The sequence below is a fragment of the Grampus griseus genome, assembly GCF_964374135.1.
Source record: "Grampus griseus genome assembly, chromosome: 5".
Classification (NCBI taxonomy): Eukaryota; Metazoa; Chordata; class Mammalia; order Artiodactyla; family Delphinidae; genus Grampus; species Grampus griseus.
The window spans coordinates 50,399,310-50,425,254 of NC_138998.1; the positions used below are offsets into that span (position 1 = coordinate 50,399,310).

Sequence of the window (25,945 nt, forward strand, 5' to 3'; positions counted from 1 at the left end):
ATTGAGTTTTGTATGTTTACCTTGTAACCTTAATGAACTCACTTATTTTAAGATTTTTTTTTTTTTGGTTTACTTTTTTTTGTTTTTCTGTGTTGACAATAATACTTACATTATTGACGAAGTTTTATTTTTTCCTTCCTGATATATATGCCTTTTCTTCCTTTCTCTTGCCTTTCTGCAATAGGTGGAATTTCTAACACAGTGTTGAATAAGAGTGTTGAGAGCAGACATCCTTGTCTTGTTCCTGATTTTAGGGAGAAAGCATTCAGTCTTTCACAATTAAGTATGTTCTAGGATTTTTGTAGATGCTATTTAACAATTTGAGGAGATCCTCTTCTATTTGTAGTTGTCTGAGAGTTTTTCTCATGAATGGATGTTAAGTTTTGTCAATTTTTTAATGCCTCAATTTATATGATTATGTGACTTTTTCTGTATTTTGTTGATATGGTAGATTACATTGAATTTTAAATATTCAGATAGCCTTGTTTGCATCTCTGGAATGAACCTCACTTGGTTATGGCATATAATTCTAATATATTGCTGAATTCTATTTGCTAACATTTAAAAAATTTTTAAAAAGATTTTTACAGGTATATTCATAAGAGATATTAGTTTGCAGGGTTTAGGGGTATTTTTTTTTTCTTTGGGTTTGGTTTTTTTTTTTGGTACTGTTTTTGTCTGTTTGGTATGAGGTAATACTAACTTTATAGCATGAATTGGAGAGTGCTTCCTTCTCCTATACTTTTTGAAAGAGATTGTGTGGAACTGGTGTCAAACCAGCTGGGCTTAAAGATTTCTCTTGGGGGAGTTTAAAAATTATGAATTAAATGTCATTAATAGTTACAGAGTGATTCAACTTATTTCATATTGGGTGAGTTATGGTACTTTGTGTTTCTTGAGAAATCGGTACATTTCATCTACATTGTTAAATTTTTATGCGTAGAGTTAGTTGTAGTAGTCCCTTATTATAATTTTGATTTCTGCAGGGTCTATAGTGATATCCTATTTCATTCCTGATATGGATGATTTTGTCTTCTCTCTTTCTTTCTTCATTAGTTTTACAAGAGGTTTGTAAATTTTATTGATATGTTTAAAGAACCAGCTCTTTGTTTCATTGATTTTCTCTATTTTTCTGTTTTCCATTTCATTGGTTTCTAGCCTTACCTTTATTATTTCCTTTTATATTTCTGTTTTGAGTTTATTTTGCTCTTCCTTTACTAGGTTTTTGAGTCAGGGCTTCAATTATTTTATTTTTATTTTTTGTGGTACGTGGGCCTCTCACTGTTGTGGCCTCTCCCATTGTGGAGCACAGGCCCCAGACGCGCAGGCTCAGCGGCCATGGCTCACGGGCCTAGCCGCTCCACAGCATGTGGGATCTTCCCGGACTGGGGCACGAACCCGTGTCCCCTGCATCGGCAGGCAGACTCTCAACCACTGCGCCACCAGGGAAGCCCTATATGTTATATTTTAATTTTCATTCAATTCAGTGTATTTTTTCACTTTCCTTGATACTTCTTTTTTTGTTCCATGGACTATTCAAGTATTTAGAACATTTACTGTTATCTTTTTATTATTGATCTCTAGTTTGATTCTGCTGTAGTTGAAGAAAACCTTCCTTAATATTTCAGTTTTTAAAAATCTGTCAAAGTTTATTTATGGCCCAGGATATGGTCTATTTTGGTATATGTTCTATGGACACTTGAAAAGATGTGTATTCTGCTGTTAGTGGATGGATTATTTTATAAATGTTGGTTAGATCCCATTGGTTGATGGTGTTACTGAGTTCTGATTTTTCTGTTTACTTGTTCTATCAACTGTTGAGAGAGAGGATTTGAAATCTCCAACTATAATTGTGGACATGTTTATTTTTCCTTTTAGTCCCTTGAGTTTTTGGTTCATATATTTTGCAGCCCTATTGTTTGGTGCATACACATTTAGGATTGCTATGTCTTCTTGGTGGACTGATCCTTTTATTATTACATAATGTTTCTCTCTATAATGTCCTCTCTGTCCACTTTCTTTTCTCTGAAGTCTACTTTGTCTGATATTGTTACAGACGCTACTGTTTCCCTTATATTAATATTTGTATAGTATATCTTTTTACCTTTGATTTTTAGCCTGCCTATGTCATTATATTTGAAGTGAATTTGTAGACAGTATATAGTTGGATTATAATTTTAAATCAATTTTGCCAGTTTGTGTTTTAATTCTTGTATTTAGACCATTTACATTTAATATAATTGTTGGTATGTTAGGACTTAGTTTGTCATTTTATTTTTTGCTTTCTTTTTGTTCTCTTTGGTTTTTGCTTCTTTTTTTTCCTTACCTTCCTATGGATACTTGAACATTTTTTATAATTTCATTTTAATATGTTTAGAGTGTTTTACATATTATATATGTACATATATATGTATTATATAAATACACATGCCTAAAACATATACATAAGCATATGTAATTGAATATATTGTTGCTATTATTATTACACATCTTTTCTTGCATGCTGTCTACTTTATCCATTAGAGTCCTCAGTGTATTAATCATTGTTGTGTTAAATTTCTAGTCTGATAATTACAACATCTCTGCCATAGCTGCTTCTGATGATTGCTTTGTCTCTTCAAATTGTGTTTTTGGCCTTTTGGTATGTATGCATTGTAATTTTTTTTTGTTAGCTGGACATGATGTACTGGGTAAAAGGAACTGCTATAAATAGACCTTTAGTAATGTGGTCCTCAGCTGTGAGGGGACATTCTATAGTCCTATGATTATGTTTTAGTCTTTTTTCTTTTTGCGGTACGCGGGCCTCTCACTGTTGTGGCCTCTCCCGTTGCGGAGCACAGGCTCCGGACGCACAGGCTCAGCGGCCATGCTCACGGGCCCAACCACTCCGCGGCATGTGGGATCTTCCCAGACCGGGGCACAAACCCGCGTCCCCTGCATCGGCAGGCGGACTCTCAACCACTGCGCTGCCAGGGAAGCCCCCCCCCCGCCAGAGATTTTAATACTCAGAGTTGTTGGGACAGCAATTGTCAGTTATAATTCCGGCTTTCCAACCCCAACACTGGTTCCATGGCAGGTTCTGCTCACGAGTCTCTGCTCCAGAAAGCCACATCTCCCTACATTCACCTCTTAGTCTCTCCCTTCTTGGGAGCAGTGATTTGTCCTGTGTTGTCCAGTCTCTTGTTTGCCCAAGAAGAGTTATTGATTTTTTCAGTCTGTTCAGCTTTTTACTTGTTTTTAGGATGGAGTGGTGAATTCCAAGCTCCTTATATGTGGAAGTGAAAAACAGAACTCCATGTATATTTAGAATCACATTACACAGTGTTATTATTTTTGCTTGCACCGTTAAACATAATGAAGAGGACAGTCTATTGTTTTTACTCATACTTCTGCTTGCTGTGTTCTTTCAGTTTTCTTGATATTTTACAATTCTTTCTTTTATTGTTTCCTTTCTATTTAGAGAACTTCCTTCAGGCATTTTTTAGGGTAAGTTATCTGATGACAAATTCTCTTAGTTTTCCTTCATCTAAGAATGTCTTGATTTTCTCTTCATTCCTGAAAGATATTTTTGTTCAGTATAGCATTCTGTGTTGACAGTTCTTTTCTTTCAGTATTTGAAAAATGTGCCACTTATTTTTGGCCCCCATATATTTTAACTGAAAAATCCACTGTCATTCAAATTGTTTTTCCCCTATAGTTAGTGAATCGTTTCTTTTTTTGCTTCTTTCAAGATCTTTCTTTGTCTTTAAGGTTTAGAAGTTAGACTATGCTGCCTCCTGGTGTGAATTTGAGTTTATCCTGTTTGGGATTCACTCACATTCTTTTTTTTAAAAAAAATTAATTAATTAATTCATTTTTGGCTGTGTTGAGTCTTCCTTGCTGTTCACGGGCTTTCTCTAGTTGTGGTGAGCAGGGGCTTCTCTTTGTTGCAGTGTGTGGGCTTCTTATTGTGGTGGCTTCTCTTGTTGCAGAGCATGGGCTCTAGGCACGCGGGCTTCAGTAGTTGTGGCTCGTGGGCTCTAGAGCGCAGGCTCAGTAGTTGTGGTGCACGGGCTTAGTTGCTCTGTGGCATGTGGGATCTTCCCGGACCATGGCTCGAACCCGTGTCCCCTGCATTGGCAGGCGGATTCTTAACCACTGTGCCACCAGGGAAGCCCCTCAAATTCTTGAATCTATAGTTTTCTGTCTTTTGCCAAATTATGGAGGTTTTCAGCTATTATTTCTTTGGATACTTTTTCATTCCTGTCCATTTTCTCCTGTCCTTCTGGGATTCTGTTAACATGAATATTAGATTTTTTGTTTTAGACTCACAGCTCCTTGAGGATCTTTTCTTTTTTTTTTTTTTTTCAGTCGATTTTCTCTGTTGTTCCAATTGGATAATTTATACTGTCTTATCGTCAATTCATTGATTCTTTCCTCTTTCCCCTTCATTCTGATGTTGAGCCCCTCCATTGAGTTTCTTATTTTGGTTATTGTATTTTGCAGTTCTAAAATTTCTATTTGGTTCTTCTTAAGTCTTCTGTTTCTTTGCTGAGATTCTCTATTTTTTTTATTGAGGTATAGTTGATTTACAATATTCTATTAGTCTCAGGTATACAATATAGTGATTTGAAATTATGGATTATACTTCATTTATACTATAAACTATTAGCTATATTCCCTGTGCTGTACAATATATCATTGTAGCTTATTTTATACATAGTAGTTTGTACCTCTTAATCCCCTACCTCTATCTGCCCCTCCCCCTTCCCTCTAGTATGTTTTCTATGAGTTTGTTTCTTTTTTGTTATATTCATTTGTTTTGTGTTTTAGATTCCACATATAAATGATATCAGACTATTTGTCTTTCTATGACATTTCACTAAGCATAATACTCTCTAGGTCCATCCACGTTATTGTAAATGGCAAAATTTCATTCTTTTTGATGGCTGAGTGGTATTCCATTGTTTGTGTATATATTTATACACACACACGCGCGCGCGCACACACACACACACACACACACACCATATCTTTCTTATCCATTCATCTGTTGATGGGCACTTAGGTTGCTTCCATATTTTGGCTATTGTAAATAATGCTGCTATGAACATTGGGATGCATGTATCTTTTCAAATTAGTGTTTCTGTTTTTTGGGATCTATGCCCAGAAGAATGGAATTGCTGTATCATATAGCAGTTCTACTTTTAGTTTTTTGAGGAACTTCCATACTGTTTTCCATAGTGGTTGCACCAGTTTACATTCCCACCAACTGTGTACAAGGGTCCCCTTTTCTCCACACCTCATCAACACTGAACACATATTTGTGTTCAAAAAGAACACAAATAACATTCTGACAGGTGTGAAGTGATATCTCATTGTGGTTTTGATTTGCATTTCCCTGATGATTAGTGATGTTGAGCATCTTTCCATGTGCTTGTTGGCCATCTGTATGTCTTCTTTGGAAAATGTCTATTCATGTCTTCTGCCCATTTCTTAATCAGGTATTTTTTTATATTACGTTGTATGATCTGTTTATATATTTTGGATATTAACCTGTTATCAGTTATATTATTTGCAAATATGTTTCACTTATTCAGTAGGTTGCCTTTTTGTTTTGTTGATGGTTTCCTTTGCTGTGCAAAAGCTTTTAAGTTTAACTAGGTCCCATTTGTTTAGTTTTGCTTTTGCTTCCTTTGGCTTAGGAGACAGATCCAAAAAAATATTGCTACAATTTATGTCAGAGAATATTCTGCCTATGTTTTCTTCTAGAAGATTTGTGCTTTCCAGTCTTATATTTAGGTCTTTAATCTGTTTTGAGTTTATTTTTGTATATTGTGTGAGAAAATGTTCTAATTACATTGTTTCACATGTAGCTGTTCCAGTTTTCCCAGAACCACTTTTTAAAAATTATTTTTTATATTTTTATTGAAATATAGTTGATTTACAATGTTGTGTTAGTTTCAGATGTAAAGCAAAGTGATTCAGTTGTACATATATATGTATAACTTTCGGATTCTTTTCCATTATAGCTTATTACAAGATACTGAGTATAGTTCCTTGTGCTATACAGTAGGTTCTTATTGGTTATCTATTTTATATATAGTAGTGTGTATATTTTATTTTATTTTTTTTATGGTATGTGGGCCTCTCACTGTTGTGGCCTCTCTTGTTGTGGAGCACAGGCTCTGGACGCGCAGGCTCAGCGGCCATGGCTCACGGGCCTAGCCGCTCCATGGCATGTGGGATCTTCCCAGACTGGGGCATGAACCTGTGTCCCCTGCATTGGCAGGCGGACTCTCAACCACTGCACCCCCAGGGAAGCCCAGTAGTGTGTACATTTTAATCCCAAACTCCTAATTTATCCCTCCCCTCTCCTTTCTATTTAGTAAACATACATTTGTTTTCTGTCTATTTAGTAAACATACATTTGTTTTCTGTTTTTTGTCTTGTAAATAAGTTCATTGGTATCATTGTTTTAGAGTCCATATGTAAGTGATATCATATGATATTTGACTTTCTCCATCTGACTTACTTCACTTATTATGATAATTGCTAGGTCCATCCATGCTGCTGAAAGTGGCACTATTTCTTTTTTATGGCTGAGTAATATTCCATTGTGGATATATATATATATATATATATATATATATATCCGCCACATCTTTATCCATTCATCTATTGATGGACGCTTAGGTCACTACCATGTCTTGGCTATTGATAATAGTACTGCAGTGAACATTGGGGCGCATGCGTCTCTTTGAAGTATGCTTTTCTCCAGATATATGCTCAGGAGTAGGATTGCTGGATCATATGTTAATTCTGTTTTTAGTTTCTTAAGGAACCTCCATACTGTTCTCCCTAGTGGCTGCACCAATTTACATTCCCACCAGCAGTGTAGGAGGGTTCCCACTTCTCCACACCCTCTCCAGCATTTATTATTTCTAGACTGTTTGATGATGGCCATTCTGACCAGTGTGACGTGGTACATCATTGCAGTTTTCATTTGCATTTTCTAATAATTAGTGATGTTGAGCATCATTTCATGTGCCTATTGGCCATCTGCATGTCTTCTTTGGAGAAATGTCTATTTAGATTTTCTGCCCAATTTTGGATTGGGTTGTTTGTTTTTTTGATATTGAGCTGTATGAGCTGTCTGTATATTTTGGAAATTAACCACTTGTTGGTTCCATTGTTTGCAAATATTTTCTCCCATTCTGTAGGTTCTTTTTTTGTTTGTGGATGATTTCCTTTGCTTGTTATTTATTAAGTCCCGATTTTTTCTGGCTGTGTTCTTGTTTCTTTCTGACTCTTTAGAAGAGTGCTCTGCAAGTTCCTTCTCTTATTAGCCTCTTGCTCTCAAAGGAAGATTAATAAAAGGAAGTCATCTTTAGAACAGTGGCTGGCTCTCTGTGCCAGACACATTGAGGAACATGTGAGTCAAGGGTGAGGGTAGTCTTGACTCCAAATCCAGATAGTAGTTCCTTAGACATCGTACCAGGGATGTGGAATGGGTGTCTCCTTGGGTGTCAACCTCAGTCTCTCAGGGGTGGCTGATAGGCCGGAGGACTTGGGAGCTTAAAGCTCAAATCAAATCAACTGGGTCCAAGCCCAGATCCCATTTCTAGGGCAAGTGGTGGTGGTTATTTAGGAGACTGGAGAGATGCAGGAAGCAGAGGACAGCTGAGATGGGGGAGCTGACAAGCCTGAATGGCAGTGTGCATATCCTTCACTTGCTGAAGCCTCTGTGGACTGCGACCCATGGAGATGTTGCCGCCATGAGGTCCCAGAGGTGGGGATGTGGGGAGGGGTTCACCGCTGCCTCAAGGCCTGGGCCCAGCTGGTGGGTGGCCGTGGTGAGGGCTCTAGGACTCCATGGGACACAGCCCTCAGCCTGTCCCCAGACACCCAGCTCACCTGCTGGCCCCAAGGCCAGGGGGCCTGGAGGGCCTGGGGTGAAGGCCACGGTTGGCCTCTCACCCTGCTCTCTGCCACGGGCACCCCCAGCACCACTTACTGAAGAGACTTTCTATTCCCCATTGTATATTCTTGCCTCCTTTGTCATAGATTAATTGATCATAAGTGTGTGGGTTTATTTATGGGCTCTCTTTTCTGTTCCATTGATCTTTGTGTCTATTTTTGTTCCAGTACCATACCATTTTGATTACTATAGCTTTGTAGTATAGTCTGATGTCATATTTTAAAATTTGTTTTAAGATGTCTCTAATTGCTCATTAGAACATTTTTATGGTGGCTGCTTTAAAATCTTTGTCAGATAATTATAATAGCTCTAACATCTTTGTGTTAGCATCGATTGATTGTCTTTTATTATTCAGTTTGAGATCTTCCTGTTTCTTGGTATGATGCGTGACCTTTGATTGAAATCTGGACATTTGGGGTATTAATGTTATGAGAGTCTGGATCTTATTTAAGCCTTCTGCTTTAGCTGGATTTTCTGACACTGCTATGGCAAGAGGTGGGAGGGACGTTGCCTCATTACTGCCAGGTGGGGATAGAAGTTCAGGTTCAACACTCAGCCTCCATTGACACTTGAGGGAGGGGTTCCTCATTACTTCTGGCTTGGCATGAGCATTCAAGCTCCTCACTAGGTTTCCACTGATACCTCTCCAGCAGTACCTCATCACTGCTCCCCCTGTGACCTCCCCTGACATCACATCGAGGAGGCAGGCTCATGATTGTTGGTGGGTGGTGAAAATCCTGACCGTCTACTAGGCCTCCCCTGACACCACACCCAGTGGGGACGAATATCTAGGCTCCCTATTTAGTTTCTTTGACACCACCCTTTTCAGGTGGGAAGGTTGAGACACATTATAGCCCAGTGAGGGAAGAAGTCTAACTCCTCACTTGGGCTTTGCTGACATGGCTGGGGTTGGATCACCATCTTTTTTCTGTGGTGTTTGGCTGGAGTAGGATGATTATTGCCTAAGAGCTTTCTGTCTTGCTAGGCTGGCTTTTTCCTTGTCCTTTGGCTGGAGGGAGCTGGATTTTGTTGGTTTTGTGTGTGTGTGTGTCTGTACATGTTAGTGTTTCTGGGTTGCCGGGTTTCGTCATCAAGAAGTGTGGAATGTATGAGGCAAAATAAATAAATAAATAAATAAAAATCCAATGAACTCATCACCATGTTATTGCTCAGGTCCCCATGTCTCTCGGTCATTTCCCTTTTCATTCCACCTTTCCGAGTCTTATATTTGTATATAATGTCCAAGGTTTCACTTAATGTGAGGAATAGGGAAAAGCATGTCTCCTCCACATTCCTGAAAGTGGAAGCCCTCTGTCACGGCTTTCAAAAAATGATTTCTGACCTCTGTTCCTCAGGGAGATGTACTTTTATTTCTTGTATCTGTTTTCCCAGTTGCTTCTGAAAATCATCATCAGTATGATGAAGTGAATCAATGAAGCTGAAGGGGGTCTCCTCTCCATAAGAGGTATTGGGAAGTTTAAAGCTTCTCGAATTCCTTTCAATTCAGTAAGAAAGAAGCCTAACTTTATCCTATCTCTGGGTTAGGATCTCTAACATTGGTCCATATGCATCTTTTCACCAGCCACCTCATGTTCTTCTCCAGAATCTCTTCTCCAGCAGAAAGCCATATTAGCAGAGTACACATATGTTTTACACATCCAGGTTTTTTTTTTTTTTTTTTTTTTTTTGTGGTACGCGGGCCTCTCACTGTTGTGGCCTCTCCCGTTGCGGAGCACAGGCTCCGGACGCGCAAGCTCAGTGGCCATGGCTCACAGGCCCAGCCGCTCCGCGGCATGTGGGATCTTCCCGGACCGGGGCACGAACCCGTGTGCCCTGCATCGGCAGGGGGACTCTCAACCACTGCGCCACCAGGGAAGCCCTACACATCCAGTTTTAATGATGCTAAGAGATATGGGCGTGTTGGTGCTTATGGCATTTGTATGTGTTTTTGATTACAGTCTTGTTCCCTTCTCCCCATGCACCATTTTAAGAAAGTCATAATCGGAATAATAAATGACCCCATACCTTCCTTTAGGGCTGCATGTAAAGGTACTTTTATTTTTACCCTTCTCCAAAAGATGAAAGATATAATGAGTACACTATAAATGACTGAAAGAGTGACAAGCCAATTGCTCTGAACTCTGTATTAATCTCACTTTCAATACAGAATGAGAAGATGTCCTATTGTTCATTTAGCTACCAAGTGGTATAAGCTGATATTTTGTTATTCTCTAGAATTATAAAGGATTGCAAAACTTAATGTGTAAAATACATGCAGTAAGTGCTGGGCTGCCAAGCAAAAGAGATAATTAGGTAATTTAGAGAAAGTCACTTTTAGAATGAACAGCAAACTCTTCAGTTCAAAATGAAATTGAGATATATGCTCCCCTCCCTTGCCCCAGAATATTTCACTGAACTTCTGAAAGATTCATTTTGAAAAGCCTTTACAGAGAGACAAACACTGATAGGTTTGGAGTCATCTGAGCATTTCCAATTTCTGTTTTAGTCACCTCCCTATATTATTAGCTCCCTAGTAGGACAGGCAGGGAGGGGTTCCTGGAAGTGGAGGAGTAAACAGTGTGCTGTCCAGTCCTGGCCACAAGGCCTCTGTGCTGTGAGGTAAGGTGTGGAGGGGTTACAGCTTCTGAAATTATGTTTTCATTGAGATCCTGGTGCATTTCAAAATACTTATTCAGATAGCTCACCAGAAAGTGACCCTTGGAGCAACAGTAAATATATTACAGGAAAAACGAGACTTGCAAGCTGTTTTCTTGGGGTGCTGATGTTGCAGGAAGAAGGAAAATGGTGACCTATCAAAGCACCCTAAACAGATATGTCTATAAAGGGAGAGGTGGTGAAGGAGGACAGTAAGAGTAGCATGATCCAGGGGATAGCGGGTGCCAGGGTTCAGATTTGGTCAGGCAGCTGCTGTAAAACAGTCTGGGTAAGTCGCCAGCTGGGTCTGTGAGCTGTGATCTAGAGAAGAACAGATGCCTGCAATGCTCCTATCCCACTCACTGCTGAAAAGCTGACTCAAAGATCCTCTCTTTGGTTGTCTTACAGAAACTGAGCTTGGGTCAGGCAATGTTCTTTGTGCCATTGACTTTTAGTAGCTGCATTTGCTTTACTGTAAGTGTTCTAGCTAATGACTAGGAACAGAGACTTTGACCCAAACAAACCTGATTCAAAACCAAATACTGTCCCTAACAAATGTAGGCTTGTTTCCTTGTTAATTCTATGAAGCTCTTTTCCTCATCTTTCAAAGGAGAGATAATGACATATCTCTCATAGGATTGTTGCAGTCATTAAATGTGATAATTAAAAAAAATTTTTTTGAAATTAATTTTTGGCTGCATTGGGTACTCATTGCTGCGCACGGGCTCCCTCTAGTTGTGGCGAGCAGGGGCTATTCGGTGTGGTGCACAGACTTCTCATTGCAGGGGGGCCCCTCCTGTTGCAGAGCACGGGGCTCTAGGTGCGTGGGCTTCAGTAGTTGTGGCACACGGGCTCAGTAGTTGTGACTCGTGGACTCTAGAGCACAGGCTCAGCAGCTGTGGCGCACAGGCTCAGTTGCTCTGCGGCATGTGGGATCCTCCCGGACCAGGGCTCGAACCCGTGTCCCCTGCATTGGCAGGTGGACTCTCAGCCACTGCGCCACCAGGGAAGTCTCTGTGATAACTTCTTGAAGTGCTTGGCATATACTAAGAGATCAGTAGTCATCACTGATGATATTTGTCATCACATTATTAATTGTTTATCACATTATCTTAATTATTTACCTGAAATAAATTTTTCGATAGCATGTTTCCATTGTGATAGTTATTCAAAAGCAAACTTCAGACTAACAGAGTTTGATAATTTGTTGGATATCACAGTATTTTATTAAGTATATGAGCACCTAATAAATGGCTGATTAGTTTTATCTGTCCCTTGATAGCTCCTGGTAAAAAGACACAGCTCCTGGATTCATGCTCCCTAGTTGAGGGCCATGCTAGATCCGACTCCTGCACAGAAATGCTTCTGCTGCAGAAATTTCCTGCCAAATCATCAAAGTTTTAGAATAATTTCAGCCAACAAAGTATATAAAAGAGGTACTCCCAGTTTTGGAGGAGAGGCCCAGTACAGGTGGAAAGTGAGTAATTAGCAAACGCAGCTGTTGAAAATGGTTAACAAATTAACCACATATTTTTTTCCTTTAAGTCAGAGGAGAAAGATATTGTTTGGTTTAAATGGTGATTGAAATTCAGCATCTGTTTGGAGTGTTGCACAGTGGCCATGGCCAAAACCAAGGCTCTTGGCTTTCTCCGCTCGCCAGGCTAGACGTGGCTTTGCTGTCCATGTGAGGATGAGGTCCTCCCTCCGGGTCTGACAGCCCCAGGGCTCAGCCTCTGACCTCAGTCAGGAGGATCTGCCAGGGCTTTGGCCGGTGGCTCCTCCACTACGATTGCCGACTTAGAAGCCTACTGGCACAGACTCATTCGTCCCTGGAACCTCAGTGGTTTATCCCGGCACCTGTCCTCTTAGCCCCTTGGGCCTTGCTTCCCTGCCCCTTCCCCTCAGCCTGGTCAGCAACAAGAGCACTTTGGTTTCTGTGCACGATGATCTGCACTATGCCACGGACGGAACTGCTTAGCAGTGCTCGGAGCACACGCTCTAAAGGAATTTGGGGATATGCTAACGAGGAAACCCATAACCAGAAGCTGAGAAGATTCACAATCAAATTGCAATAAATCTGTGGAGACTCCTTAAAGAACAAGACACACAGGAAAAGCCTGATTGCTGGACAAACTGCTTTGCAGATGAGTGGTGCGGTTGCTGAATCTTTGAAAAGACAGCAGCACTGTCAGAGACACAACTGCAGTCCCCAACCGCATATTAGTCAGCCCAGATGACTGGCTGATGAATGATAGTGCCACATGGGCAATCTCTCTCAGCGGAGCTCCTGGAAGGACTCAGGTTTGAATGCTGATGTGGAAAGTAAATAAAATGTTCCAATTTGTTCTTTCGTCTTCAACCAACTGCCCCAGCCCATCTCTGAATTTGCACTCTCCGCTTCTTGCTCTGCCTATGTCAACAGCCTTGCACAGAACAGAGTTGTTAAGTGACATACAATTCTATCCCATTTTTATCTTAAAAGACCAAATTACTGTATCAATGAATGTCATTCCTGTATGACAGTGAAGATGAGTATGATTTATAAGTTAAGATTTCAAGAGATAAAGGAACCCCCAAAGCTAAATCATTTTGAATAAGTTCATATGGATGGTTTAAAGATCTCTACCTTAACTCCATTCACTGGACTCATTAAGGATTATGATGTACTGTGTTATATTTTAATATTTGAAGAAATTGTAAGGTAGCGTTTCTTCTCATGAAAATTCATAGGATAATGATTAGATGCTGAAGTATTTCTCTCACTACTTGTAGAGTAACAAAGTTTTATTTCTCTTTATTTAGTCTCAAATCAGAGATCTAGAGGCAGATCAGAATAAGACAATATTTTATGTCATCCCAGATTAAATTCTGATCTTTGCAGTGTGAAATTTAGACTTTGTAAATTAAGAGCCAGCAGCTTTGTCTTCTGAGTTGTAGACAGTGTTGCTTAAATGTTTCTCTAAACTGAGTCTCTGGTGAGAAGAAATAAGAATGTTCCAACTTAACAGTTGGCACGTTTTTTTAAAAGACTCCTTTTTCTAAAGATTCCTTTTTCTATTTCTCTTCAGGCTTAGTTCATAATGGGCCTTAGGATTCAATGCTAAGTAACACAGAATCATAGGCTCTGTAGGTGGTAAGGGTACGAACACACTGTATTTCTCAGTAGGCTGTGACTTGCCCAAGGTCCCACAAGTGGGAGCTGAATTCATGGTCAAGATTTTGTAGATGGAGGCTCTGCATTCTTTCTGGTTAGAGATGGAAAACTAAGGTACAGAGGAGGAGGATCCTATATGGGCAGATCATAGACTAAATCGAAAATTCCTTAGTGACTTCTTTGGCTCAGATTGAAAGAACTTTATTTTGGGAATTGAAGACAGACACACTGGGCTAGTTTATGGCCAGATTCCACTTTGATTGGAGGCCATCATAATTCCCCATCTGGCTTCACACCTGAACGCTCAGCCATATATAAAAATGGTGGTCAGTTGGGCTTTTTCAGGTTGCACAAAGCTTGGGCTTCTATCAAGAAAGAGATTAGGCTCTAAGGCCAGATCAAGTCCTGGTTCTACCACTTACTGGCTGTGTGACTTTAGGAAAACTGGTAAACTTCTCTGTTTAATAAATTATACCTTTTACCTTATGTGAGGGTTAGTGAGTTGCTGTATGTAAAGTGAATAGGAGAGTGTTGACCCATATTAAGAGCTCAGTAAACATGAACTCTTCTTGCATTTTGATGATCTGGCTTTCAAAAGACCCATTTATTCAGAGCTGGGAGGGGATTTTGAATCTTCTAGCTCAATATCTTTATTTTTACAGGTGAAAAAACTGAGGCCTAGAGAAAGGATGTGGCTTCTGAGCTAATTTGTGACAGACCCAGTCTTTGAATCGCTAGTTCAGAGTGCTTTTCACTGTACTAGCCTCCCTGTAAATAAGTCTTTGTTCTTCTTATGGATAGAAGACAGAATCAGACCACTTCTCATATCCACTGCCACTATCTAGGTTCAAGGTTCAAGCCACGCAACCTTGGGTTCCAGCCATCGTTATTACTCTCTGGTATCATTGCAGTAACCTCCTAACTGGTCTTCCTGATTCCACCATTGCCCCCTTCCATGTCTTCTCACCTCAGCAGCTTAGAGTGTTTTTTGTTTTTCTGTTTGACAAAACATTACCTCCTCTGCTCTCTCACTTCATCTCGTATTACTCGTGTCATTCTACTCCAGTCACCTTGCCCTCCTTGCAGATCCTTGTATGTACCAGGCACCCTCCAGTCTCAAGGTTTTGAGTTTGCTGTTTCCTTTACTTGGAATGCTTCTCACCAGATATTTGCATGGTTTGCATTTCTTTCAGATATTTGTTCAGTTATCACCTTGGTGAATCCTGCCCTGAGTGTTCTATTGCAGTTGCAGTCATCTTGTACTTTCCATTTTCCTTTCCAGCTTTCTCCAGCCATGGCATTTATTACTTATATTCCATATTTCTTGAGGTAGTTTATTGCCTACTTTTCTCTAGCAGAATGCACACATCATGAGGGCACTGCTTTTTCATTGCTGTATCTCCAGCATCTAGGACAGTGTCTGCCCCAATCACTGAATGCAGGAATGAGCAGTGTGCCTACAGGACCTGTGGGATATTCAGAGGGGTGTGTTTTCTCAGGTATTTTTGTTACAGACTAAAACTAAGCAAAGTGTGATTTATTTAAAGAGTCCTGTCATGGCATGGGACTTTCCAACACAAGAAAATTTACCCTTTTTTTTGGACACAATCTGCTTATTTTTGTATTTGCACAGCTAAACCAACATACATATATCTTTCTGGAATTAATTACTGGAAAGCCAATACTCTGTAAAGCCATACAAAAACAAGAGCCACTTTCCTAAAACTCTATAAAGAATACACAGTATTTTAGTTCTGGTGAATCAGGAAAAAAGCCCAGAATTTTCTCATTCTTTCTCTTTCCGGGTTCTTAGAGAAATCTCAAAGATAACAAAATATAGACAGGAGGTCAGCCCTCACGAATCAGGCTTCATCTTGACAGTCTTTTTATAGACCTGTAACGAAGTGGAGCCCTGAAAATTGTGTTAGGTAATGGGGATTCTGACAGACCCTTTAACTCCGTGGAACTAGGAGGTGCTGCTGTAATTCTGCTTCAGATGAAAATTTCAAGTGTTTTCATTAGGTACAACAGCTGTTTCTATTACAGATAACAGATCTCAGAGGTGGTGATGCTGATATCAACTTCTAGTGGGCTCAGAACACAGTGTAGCTTGTACAATTAGCTTTTTTAAAAATTATTATTTTTTTTTCCTGCACACGCAGATGAACTCTGTAGCAGTAAAAGGAAATTACTTACTTGCTACCGGAATCGTCTGAAAGTGATAGGATCATGCTCTGTAGAGTCACACGGACCAAATTAAAAGCCCTGGGGAAAAATTTGGCACCGCGTTCCTTCCCATTCACATCTTCCTAAAGACCTCTCAGGAGCTTCCATTTAGAAAGCTAAGGGCTTTTAATTTGGAAAGATTGGCTGCTCACCAGTAAGTCTTTCTAGATACCCAGTGGTTGGGTTGAGTGGCTCTGATGTGTTCCAGTCTCAGAGGCCTTGACTTGACTATTCTCCTGACTCCTGCTTGCTTGCAGGTATGTTTTCCAGCCCGGGGCCCTGACCCATGGCTCTACTGCTAAAGCTTATCTCCAAGATGGATGCTATCATTTCATTCTTTCCACAAATGCACATATCACTCCTCCTTGCAGAATTGGAATCTGTTTCTCCAATCCCCTGATTCTGGGCTGGCCTGTGACTGCTTTGACCGATAGAATAGGGTGGCAGTTGCTATGCCAGTTCTGGGCCTAGCCTTTTAGAGACTGGTGGTTTTTAAATACTTCCCTTTCTCTCGAGATACTTCCTCTTGGAACCCAGCTATTGTGCTGTTTAAAGCCTAATTCACGTGGAGAAGCCACATTTAGGCACTCCACTCAGTGTCTCAGGTGACTAGTATCAGCTGTCACCACATGTGTGAGCCATCTTGGAGTCCAGTCCATTTTAGCCTTCAGGTGACTCCTCCAGTCCCAGGCACAGAAGCCACGAGATTGAACTGCATGAGAGACACTGAGCAAGAACCACCTGGCTAAGTCTAGTCAACACATAGAACTGTGAGAGAGAACGTTGTCGTTCTAAACCACTATATTTGGAATGATTTTTAACACAGCCATAGATAACTGCAGTAAGGGCAAAGCGGGAAGCTGTGGGCTAAATGCTCCTATGAATGTGGGCATCAGAACACTAGTGTAGGGTGAGGTGAAACTGGTGGTTGTCTACAAGATGCAGACAGGTATAGACGCATGTCAATCACTTTTCCACCTGTTTGGCTAGTCCTTGGAATTTCATAATTGGACTATTCTGTTCTCTCTTGGATTTGCAACTATAAATATTTACTGTACAAATGCAAATTTTTCTGGGAGGGATAATGCTTTAAAGCAGGGTATAAGGGTACAGCAGACTTTTTGTGTAGGGTCAGATAGTAGATATTTTAGGCTTCGTGAGTTATATGGTCTTTGTGGCAACTACTCAACTTGGACAAGGTGACATAGATGATACTTAAGTGAATGGCATGGCTGTGTGCAGTAAACTCTATTTACAAAAATAAGTGGTTGGTTGGTTTTGACCTGTGAACTGTAGTTTGCTACCCCCTGTGCTAAACAATTATTTCTATAGTCAGCAGAAATATTTAATTATATCACTTGACTCTCATGAGCATTGGATTTCGTTTAGCTCTAGCTCCAGTTCGTCTTGCCATTCCTTCTTAGTCTCCTCCTAAATTTGAAATGTGCTCCCCAAACCTCTCTTCTTCTTATACGCTCTTTCTCTGCCATGTTATCCACTCAAATGATTTCAGTTACCACCAATTTGCCAATGACTTAGAAAACTCTATCTCTATTCAATTTTCTATTCAGATCTCCAGACTCCTGTACTTCACCTTGGATATCTTGCCGGCACCCTAAGTTCAGTGCACTTTTGGCCTAGTTATTAGCCTATTGTCTCTTAACTCCAAACCCACCCTTCTGTAATTAGCTCCTTGATGCTGGGACTGGAACTCTGGAAACCCCATTTCTGTTTTGCCAGCTCTTTGTCTCCATCAGTAGGGGTCGATAGAGGGACACTGTAAAACCCAAGGAGAAAGGAGGGACTTGCTGCTTCCTGGTTATTTGCTGCAGACTTACTGTCTACTTGGAGTTCCCGTGAGCATCTATTCAGCAAAGTTTCTTTGCTCCAGAAACATACATTCTTTTCTGTAGTAGCAGTGGAATTTGGTTTTTCCAAAAGTTGCCAGATTACCCCCATTAAAACTGCTTTCTTTCACTCCCCATCAGCACTAGTGAGTTAGTGCCCATTCCTCAGAAGTCTTAAGTCTCAGCCCTTCACGACCCCTCCTCCAAGTTCAGGGACACTAGCACCAGCTAAATAGCACCTCCTAGTAGGAGATCTGAGTTTTGGCCCAGCCAGGTTCCTGCTCCAAGTTTCTAAGTTTTAGTAATTGCAACCTCTTCTCTTTGATTCTCCAGCCCTAGGGGGTGGTAGCTGTTTCCTTTTATTGCTTCCTTGGTAATGAATTATTGTTTTCCTTTTCAGTTACCTATTTCATACACAGTTAACCATTCTGTATATGAAGTTCCCTTTCAAATACCTGGTGTGGTTTCTGTGGACTCTGAAAGAGTTTATGTTCTCAGCCCAAAGCTGCTTCATTGAAGTATTTCCTTCCTTTGCACCAGCGAACCTCTTCCTATTCCCTGCCTAGTGGCTCAAGCCCAATGTCTGGGCATCATTCTAACCTTTTCTTTTTTCTAAACTCCCATATGCAATCAGTGAATAAGGCCTGTATATTTGCTTCCTGAATATTTCTTACATCTGTCTGCTTCTCTCCATCTCTGTGCCCACCACTGTACATCAAGTCGCCTCCTTATAACTGACCTCCCCAAATTTCTGTAGCCCCGATCTGTTTTCCCACAACAGCCCTAGCGATGTCTCAAAAATATTTATCAGATAAATATTAATACTTCCCCAAACATAGTTTTTAGGACCAAATCCTTAAAAAACCCTTAACGTAATTTTTAAGACCTTCTGTGATTTGACTTCTGCCTCTGCACTTCATTTTGAAATACGTTCCTCGTTCCTTTGTCAGTTTTTGAATTTGCCATGCTTTCTTAGCATTCTTGGTACAAACTTATTCCTCTGTGTAGAAATCTCCCTTTTCATCTGGATAACTACTACTGTCCTTTAAATGTTTTATAAGTATCACTTTCTCAGAGATGGATTCTCTGATCTCTCACACCAGATTATATTCCTGTCTTTGTTCCCACAGATCATTGAACATCCACTTTTTAAATATAATAGTTAGTAAACTTATAAGTAGCTGTTTAATAACTGTCTTCTTTCCTAGATGGGTAGGTCCATATAGGCAGGGGCTGTGTTTGTCTTGTCTAGCACAATATCCTTAACATACAGTGTTCTTTCAGGCACAGTAGATATCCAACCAATATTTGCTGAGCTCAGTTGATTTCTGTTCTATGCATTTATCATAGGGCCTCTGAATTGATTACAGAAGACACACATTTCTGCAGATGCATTGGAATCCCTCATGGCTGACTTCACCTCTTAAACTGAAGGCTTCTTTGGTTTGCTCTTCTCACATCTCCTGGCACCAGTTCTCCCTTTGTGGGTTCTTACCGTGATTGGAGGAGACTGAGTGGGGAGTAGATTGACCAGAATTTATCACCTTTAGCTGGACTGGAGACCCAACACTACTTACTCCTTCCTGCATTGCCAGAGGGGCCCGTGGTATCACACAAGTCTCCCGAGTAGCTGGGGCCAGGTGCATCTCAGTGCTTGTTTTGTATAACTCAGGTAACCAATGAAGGGATGTTCTACTTCTAACAACCCGTCTGTTACTCCTTCACCCCAAACATCAATGTGCTAGTTCATTTGTAGTTCCCTGAAAGGTAGCCATTATTCCTCAAGTGGCCATTATGGGAGAAAGGGTTGGGGAGCAAACTAAAACATTGATGAAAGGGCTTTAAAAATATCTATAATAACCAATAATGAAGGAGCAGATAACGAAAATACAATATGAAAATGAGCGTGATAAGAGACCCATAAAAGCATATGACCGCAGTCAGAAAAGCAGCAGACCTTAGGAAACAGATTAAATAAATCCATTTTTGATTTTGGCTACACTTCCAGGGAGAGAGCTGCATTTATTTTAAAAAGAAAACAACCAATAAAGCAACCCCAGGAGTTTCCTTTTCTTTTTATCTTTTAAACAGATTTGACCCAAGATGGACATTTTCTTTGAGAATAATATGTCTTTTTCCTTCAGCTGAAAGTTTTACCTTTTGAATTGTATTCCACACACGTTCTTTATCGTTTCTTCTTCCTTCAAGGGTGTCCATAGCATCTGCCATTAGTGACTGCAGCTGTGGCACCAAGATAAAAATTATCAGGGTGGAATTCACACAGAAATAACTTCTCTAAATACACAGATTAAAACCTAATTAAAAAATCATTTGTACGCTGATGATTTTATTACTCAACTTTCCGACAATGAACACTGCCACCTCATCTCTGCTTCAGTCATTACCAAGTATTATTGCAAATATAAAATACTGAAACAATGGAAAGATTCTTGAAAACTTGTAGAAAACATATAGATTTTAATGTAGTAAGTGTTGATGTTTTGTAAAAACGGATTTGGGTTGTAAAGAATGAAGGCGGTAGTTAATTCTCTCAGGGAAAGGCATGTAGTACATGAACACATTTTACTATTTTCTCCTGAGGCTAATGTATCATAATTCTAGGCATCATGCAAAAGCTCACCAGAGGACCATACTAAAATTGTGTTGTTTTATTGCCTCTTAAAGGATCTAGCTCATTTATGTTCTTTTACTATGCTTTTCTTTTCTAAAATTTCAAAATAACCAGGATTACTTTTTAAGGTTCCATTTCAAAGGCAAGTTTAAAACATTCTCTCCTTTGCTCCGAACTGCCATATTCCATTTTAAAATAATCCTATACACACACTTCAGATGTGGCTGCAAAGTAATGAGGCCACATGAAGCCATGTGATATTCAAAGCTAAAAAAGAAAGTTCTCTGAAAATGAACATATACCAGCTCAGTTCACCATGGCGTCAAACATTATGAACCCTTAGATAATCTTTCTGTTCTTTAGATATTGCAGAGCTTAAGCAGGAGGGTAGAGAGTTGAGTCACTCAGAACTCTTCTACTGAGTAGTCACTGTTTATATAGCATCATAAAAGGTGTTTCGAGGATTTGTATCTAGGTTAACCTATGCTTGGAAGCTGGAAAGTAAAATCTGTTACTTAAGGGGATGAACCCTTGCAAGAGACATGATTTTTAAATATTTGGCTTGCACATATACATCCTATACATTTACTTTTTTTCTAGTAGGTATATAAATTATGAAAATATCCCATGAAATCCTGTTTTCCAAGGTTTCGGGTAGTGGAATGTTGCACTAACACATTAGTTAGTGGTGTTAATAATGCTAGTTTTGTGCTCTTTGTGTATATTTAGAAATACAAGTATTTCCAGGAAAAAGAAGACTGCAGATGTGTGGTTAAGAAGACCTAAGTGCAGAAAACTCCCTTGTATTTTTCATTTAAATCTTGAATGTGCTTTTCAGGAAGACAGGATCAACATTGTGCCAGCTTCTTAAATTAACATTTTCTTCGCTTTCTTTTATCTCAGAGGAGCATTAATCATCTAAAATTGGCTATAATATGCACTTTGAAAGCTCCACACTTACTGCACTCCTGAATGCCTTACGAATGGTAGGATAAACACTTAGCCTTTTAGAAGGTGTTCTGTGCACATAACCATACAGGTTTAGAAAGTATTATTGCCAGTTTTGACTTAGTAAATTCTTGACTAATAGACTTTTTTTCTCATAGTTTTAATGTTTAGTATGTGGAGTTTTATTATTTTATTATATAAAATATTTTATTATTTATTATATAAAATATTTATTATATAAAACTACTCGGTTTTATGTGCTTACTTTGAATATCAGTATTTATTTAATATACTTTTAACAGGTTCAGATGAACATTATAAATGTTGGCGGTTCATTTCTTGATTAATTTGTAACAATTTTAAAAGCTCAAAGAGGGAGGGTTCCTTTAGTTATCTGAAAATTACAGGTGATAAGTTTGGGTTGTTCTCACCCTTGCTATGTGAATTCAATTCAGGTCTATAATTAGTTTTCGCTACATTCAATTAGAGCCTCAAAGAGCCCTTCCCAGCAACACATTAGGAGCTTTATATGGAGTGAATTTTACCTTTCCTTGAATGGCCATCGCACTGATTAATAATTGTTTTTCAAACGAGGTGCTATTGTTTCTAATATAAATTATGGTTATAATATACACACCTGTTTGGAGATTTGTTCTATAAGATATTTCTTGAACTAGTTTTTGACAGGCTCTGTGTTTTCTGAGTTAACTGGTCAATTCAGTTAAAAAAAGAAAAAACACCCCACCATTTGACTACATTTTCTCCTCAAGACACCTCTCTTAACTAAATGGACATATGTGTGCGAGTGTTGGCACTGCCAGCATATATGTGACATTAGAAGTAAATAAGAAAATTCTATGGATGATTTTGTAGGGTCAGTTTTCTATCCAGCAATTACTGTTTTTTCCTCTTCCTTTTCCATTGAAGAGAATCCTGTATTAACATATCTTGGAGTTAAGAAACAATGTATTAAAATTTCACTTTACTTGAAACAGAAAAGCCTGACTCAAAATATGAATAATCAGCCCTCTTCCATATTTTCATACATTACAAAGGTCTTGCTATTAAAAAAAAAAAGCTAGTTAGGGTGGGCAAATAAAACACTCTCTCTCTCTCTCTCTCTCTCTCTCTCTCTCTCTCTCCCTCTCCCTCTCTCCCTCTCCCTCTCCCTCTCCCTCTCCCTCTCCCTCTCCCTCTCCCTCTCCCTCTCCCTCTCCCTCTCCCTCTCCCTCTCCCTCTCCCTCTCCCTCTCCCTCTCCCTCTCCCTCTCCCTCTCTCCCTCTCCCTCTCCCTCTCCCTCTCCCTCCCCCTCCCCCTCCCCCTCCCCCTCCCCCTCCCTCTCCCTCTCCCTCCCCCCCCCTACATTTTCCAGTTTCTTCATTAGAATGCTTCATGAGGGTTGGGGAGTTTGCCCTCGGACTGCATTTATTGTCACATTCTTTTTCAGGCCATATCACTCTTTTATTGGCTCAGGGCTTGTGAAAGCCTTAAACAAAGAAAAACAAATGCGTACCAATTCCGCCTCCTGTTGACTGATATCCTGTAGGTAGGGAATGGTTGCTAGCTCGGCCATTGCTTGATTGATCACCTGGGACTGCTCCTTTACTCTCTGCAGCCGGCTGAGGAGGCTGGCATACTGCAACTTCTCCATCACACCTGAGCACGCACGAAGACTCCCCTAGTCTCCCAGTAGAAGGAAATGTTTTAGAACAAAACCACAGAAATAACCTCTCCCCGGGGATTGAAGTCAGGTCAGCTAAATAATAACATATTTAGCTCCCCTGAAGTAATGGTATCTAGTGCAAATAAATGTTTTCTTCTATTATTTTAGAGAACTGTCTGTACCCTTCCTTCAAACAGATGAATGTGTTGATATATAAAAGGGAACGCTTGGCAGGACTGTTGAGAAGGATTTGCGGGTGGCCCTGCCTAAGGAATCTGGGATGAGGGGAAAAGAAGGACTGAAGTTGAACCTGAGCTCCACTCTCCCAGTGGGGATCCCACAGAGCTGTGTCCATTGAGCGGGGGTGATTTTATCTATGTCACCAAGGCATCATAAGACTTAAGAGTTGCCCACTGTCTTGTTTATACAAAGGAAGACTTCTTATGCAAGTTGAATCCTGAAAAATGTTATGCAAGTGGATTTCTGTCTAGCCCAGTGGCTTACATTAAACCTCCAGCTGTGCTTTTATCTTTAGCTCTCATTGGATGGCCATGGACTCTGGCTCCTCTCCTTGTGGCATTTTAGTGATTTATTCTGGGTCCTAGGACCATTCCAGCAACTGACATGATCCATCTTGAAATAGACTGTTGTGCACTTGTAAGGAACACCAACCTCCATGAATCTACTGGTATTTTGGGCTTTCTTAAAATGGGGCACACTTATAATTAAGGTGGCCTACCTCTGTGTTTGCTACTGCCAGCCATAGAGAGGACATGTTACCTTCTCTAAAAAGTTTAATACAAATTGTACTGCTTGATAGGTGACACAAAGTTCATCGTAAAATTCTCACGTTTCTGTTTCGGAAAAAGTACGTCTGACATAAGGCGGCATCTAAGGGTTCCTGTCATGTTTGGAGGGTGATGAGAAATGGGAAGTCACAGGAGGATTTAGCTTGGTGATGACATTCTGAATCTTGGTGCTTAGAAATGGAAACCTGGATGGGCGGCAGGGGAGTGGAGGTTTCCTCTTTGACCACCTGCACCTGAATTACTAGGCTTGTTGGTTAACTAGGAAGAGTCCTGGACCTTACTCAGTGAATCACAATCTCTTGATATGTGGCCCTAGAAATATGAATTTTAGCTATACAAAAATTCAGATATTCAAATATCTCAAACAGAAGTTGGAGAATAAACTACTACCTTAAAGCTTAGTATCTGAACAAGGACTATTTGAGTTTGTGCATACTTATAAAACAGATTTTCTCCCAGAAACTAGAGAAGGCAGACGTGACTTTTCCTTCTTAAAATATTCTCTTCTAAGGAGAAAAATTATTAGAAACTAGCATTACTAAAGAGCATCGAAATTTTAACTTGAATTTAGAAGGCAGTCCTTTCTGAAATGTCATACACATACCTTGACTGACACCAACCTCTAGAATTTGGCGCTTTCCTGGAATCTTGGTAATAAAGAAAGGTTGAGCACTGTTGCATTGTATTTGCTGTATTTCTTCCTAACATCTCTTTCTGCCATTTGACTAATGTCTCTTTATCCCTGCTAATTTGTTCTTTCCAATTAATCATTTATCTGAAAACCTATAAACCTATAGGAGCAATGACTGCAAATTGTGGATTTGAGATCCCTTCTCTGAATTGAAGAAATAGCCAACCTACCCACAGAGTTTAAACATGTAGCTAAACAATGGATACTGTCAAATAGAGGAAAGCAAGTTGCAGGAGAAACAGTTTTCTTTCCCAAGAAAAATTACTTTCTTTGTCCTTCTTTAAAATAAACAGTGGGGCTGGTTGTAGGAAAGTGGTATAGTGACTCAACTCCAAAGTGCAGAAACAACTGCGGCCTGCTTGGAAACATAATCTATCAGTGTAATTTTCCAAAACATCAGGACAATAAAAATAGTGGAAGGCAGTGGTGCTTTGTTAGCTGGATTGTTGGATGCATAGCAAAACAGGAAGTGCTCCTTATGGATAGGACACTAGGGAAAGGATACAGTTGACTGCTAATGGTCCTCCCCCTACCCCCCCCCCCCCACAAGCCAAATGCAGTTTTGGTCATCAGGAAACTACAGATTAATATTTTACCTATGCAAGGTTGGGGCTTCTGAGAGATAAAGTGAAAAAGAAATAAAAATTAATAAATGCCAGCAGGAATGCTTTAATGCTGTTGCTTTAAGAAAATCAAGGAAATAATGAAAAATGAAGGAATTAACTCACATTTAATGCTAACAAGGGCTAAATCTAAAAGGAAGTAGCCCTCTCAATGAGACTTCAGAAGTGACCAGAGAGCTCCTTAGCTGCTGGAGAGAGTGTAATGAAGTGGCCACACAGGTACAGTGAAGGTTAGGTAAATAGCAAGTTCAGATGAAAGCTTCAGCCAGACAATTGTCTAGATTTAATAGCAGGTGTGGATGAATGTTTGGAACGTAAGTGGCACAGCATAATATTGCTGAAAAGCAGAGCCCAAGTATTGGGAATGTACTTCCATTTGCCATAACATATAGAAACATTAAATGCAAAGAAAAGGGGTAGGAAACACATATTATTGTTCATTTCCAATGTGCACATATAAACAATTTTTGTGCTTCACTTGGAGGAAATTACAGGTAAAATTAACAAGGTATTCAAAACCTGGTTACTTAGGTCATTTTTTGGCAAGTCAGCCTGTGAAGGAAGCTTCATGCCTGGCAAGAGATTTTATTATTTTAACTCTTCAACATCCCAGGAAGCACAGTACATAAGGTGCAAACTGACAGCAGCCTGTAAAGTTAATACATGGAAAAGCACAGCAGCATTCAGTGGCACGTGAAATAATTAGTACAAAGAACCATAGAAGAAAAAATACCATT

At 39.8% G+C, this 25,945-nt stretch overlaps 1 protein-coding gene across 1 annotated transcript in view; it reads right to left on the reverse strand.

Annotated features, from left to right (window-relative positions):
* SPATA16 (spermatogenesis associated 16) overlaps positions 1-25,945 on the reverse strand; it is a gene marked incomplete at its 3' end in the record, with an annotated part of 224,474 nt that overhangs the window by 11,827 nt on the left and 186,702 nt on the right. Inside the window, exons 8-9 of the mRNA XM_082655288.1 lie at positions 22,936-23,100; positions 20,000-20,083 (exon numbers count right to left, since the gene is read on the reverse strand). Of these exons, the coding sequence (XP_082511414.1) occupies positions 20,000-20,083; positions 22,936-23,100 (249 nt within the window). The remainder of the gene's footprint in view (positions 1-19,999; positions 20,084-22,935; positions 23,101-25,945) is intronic.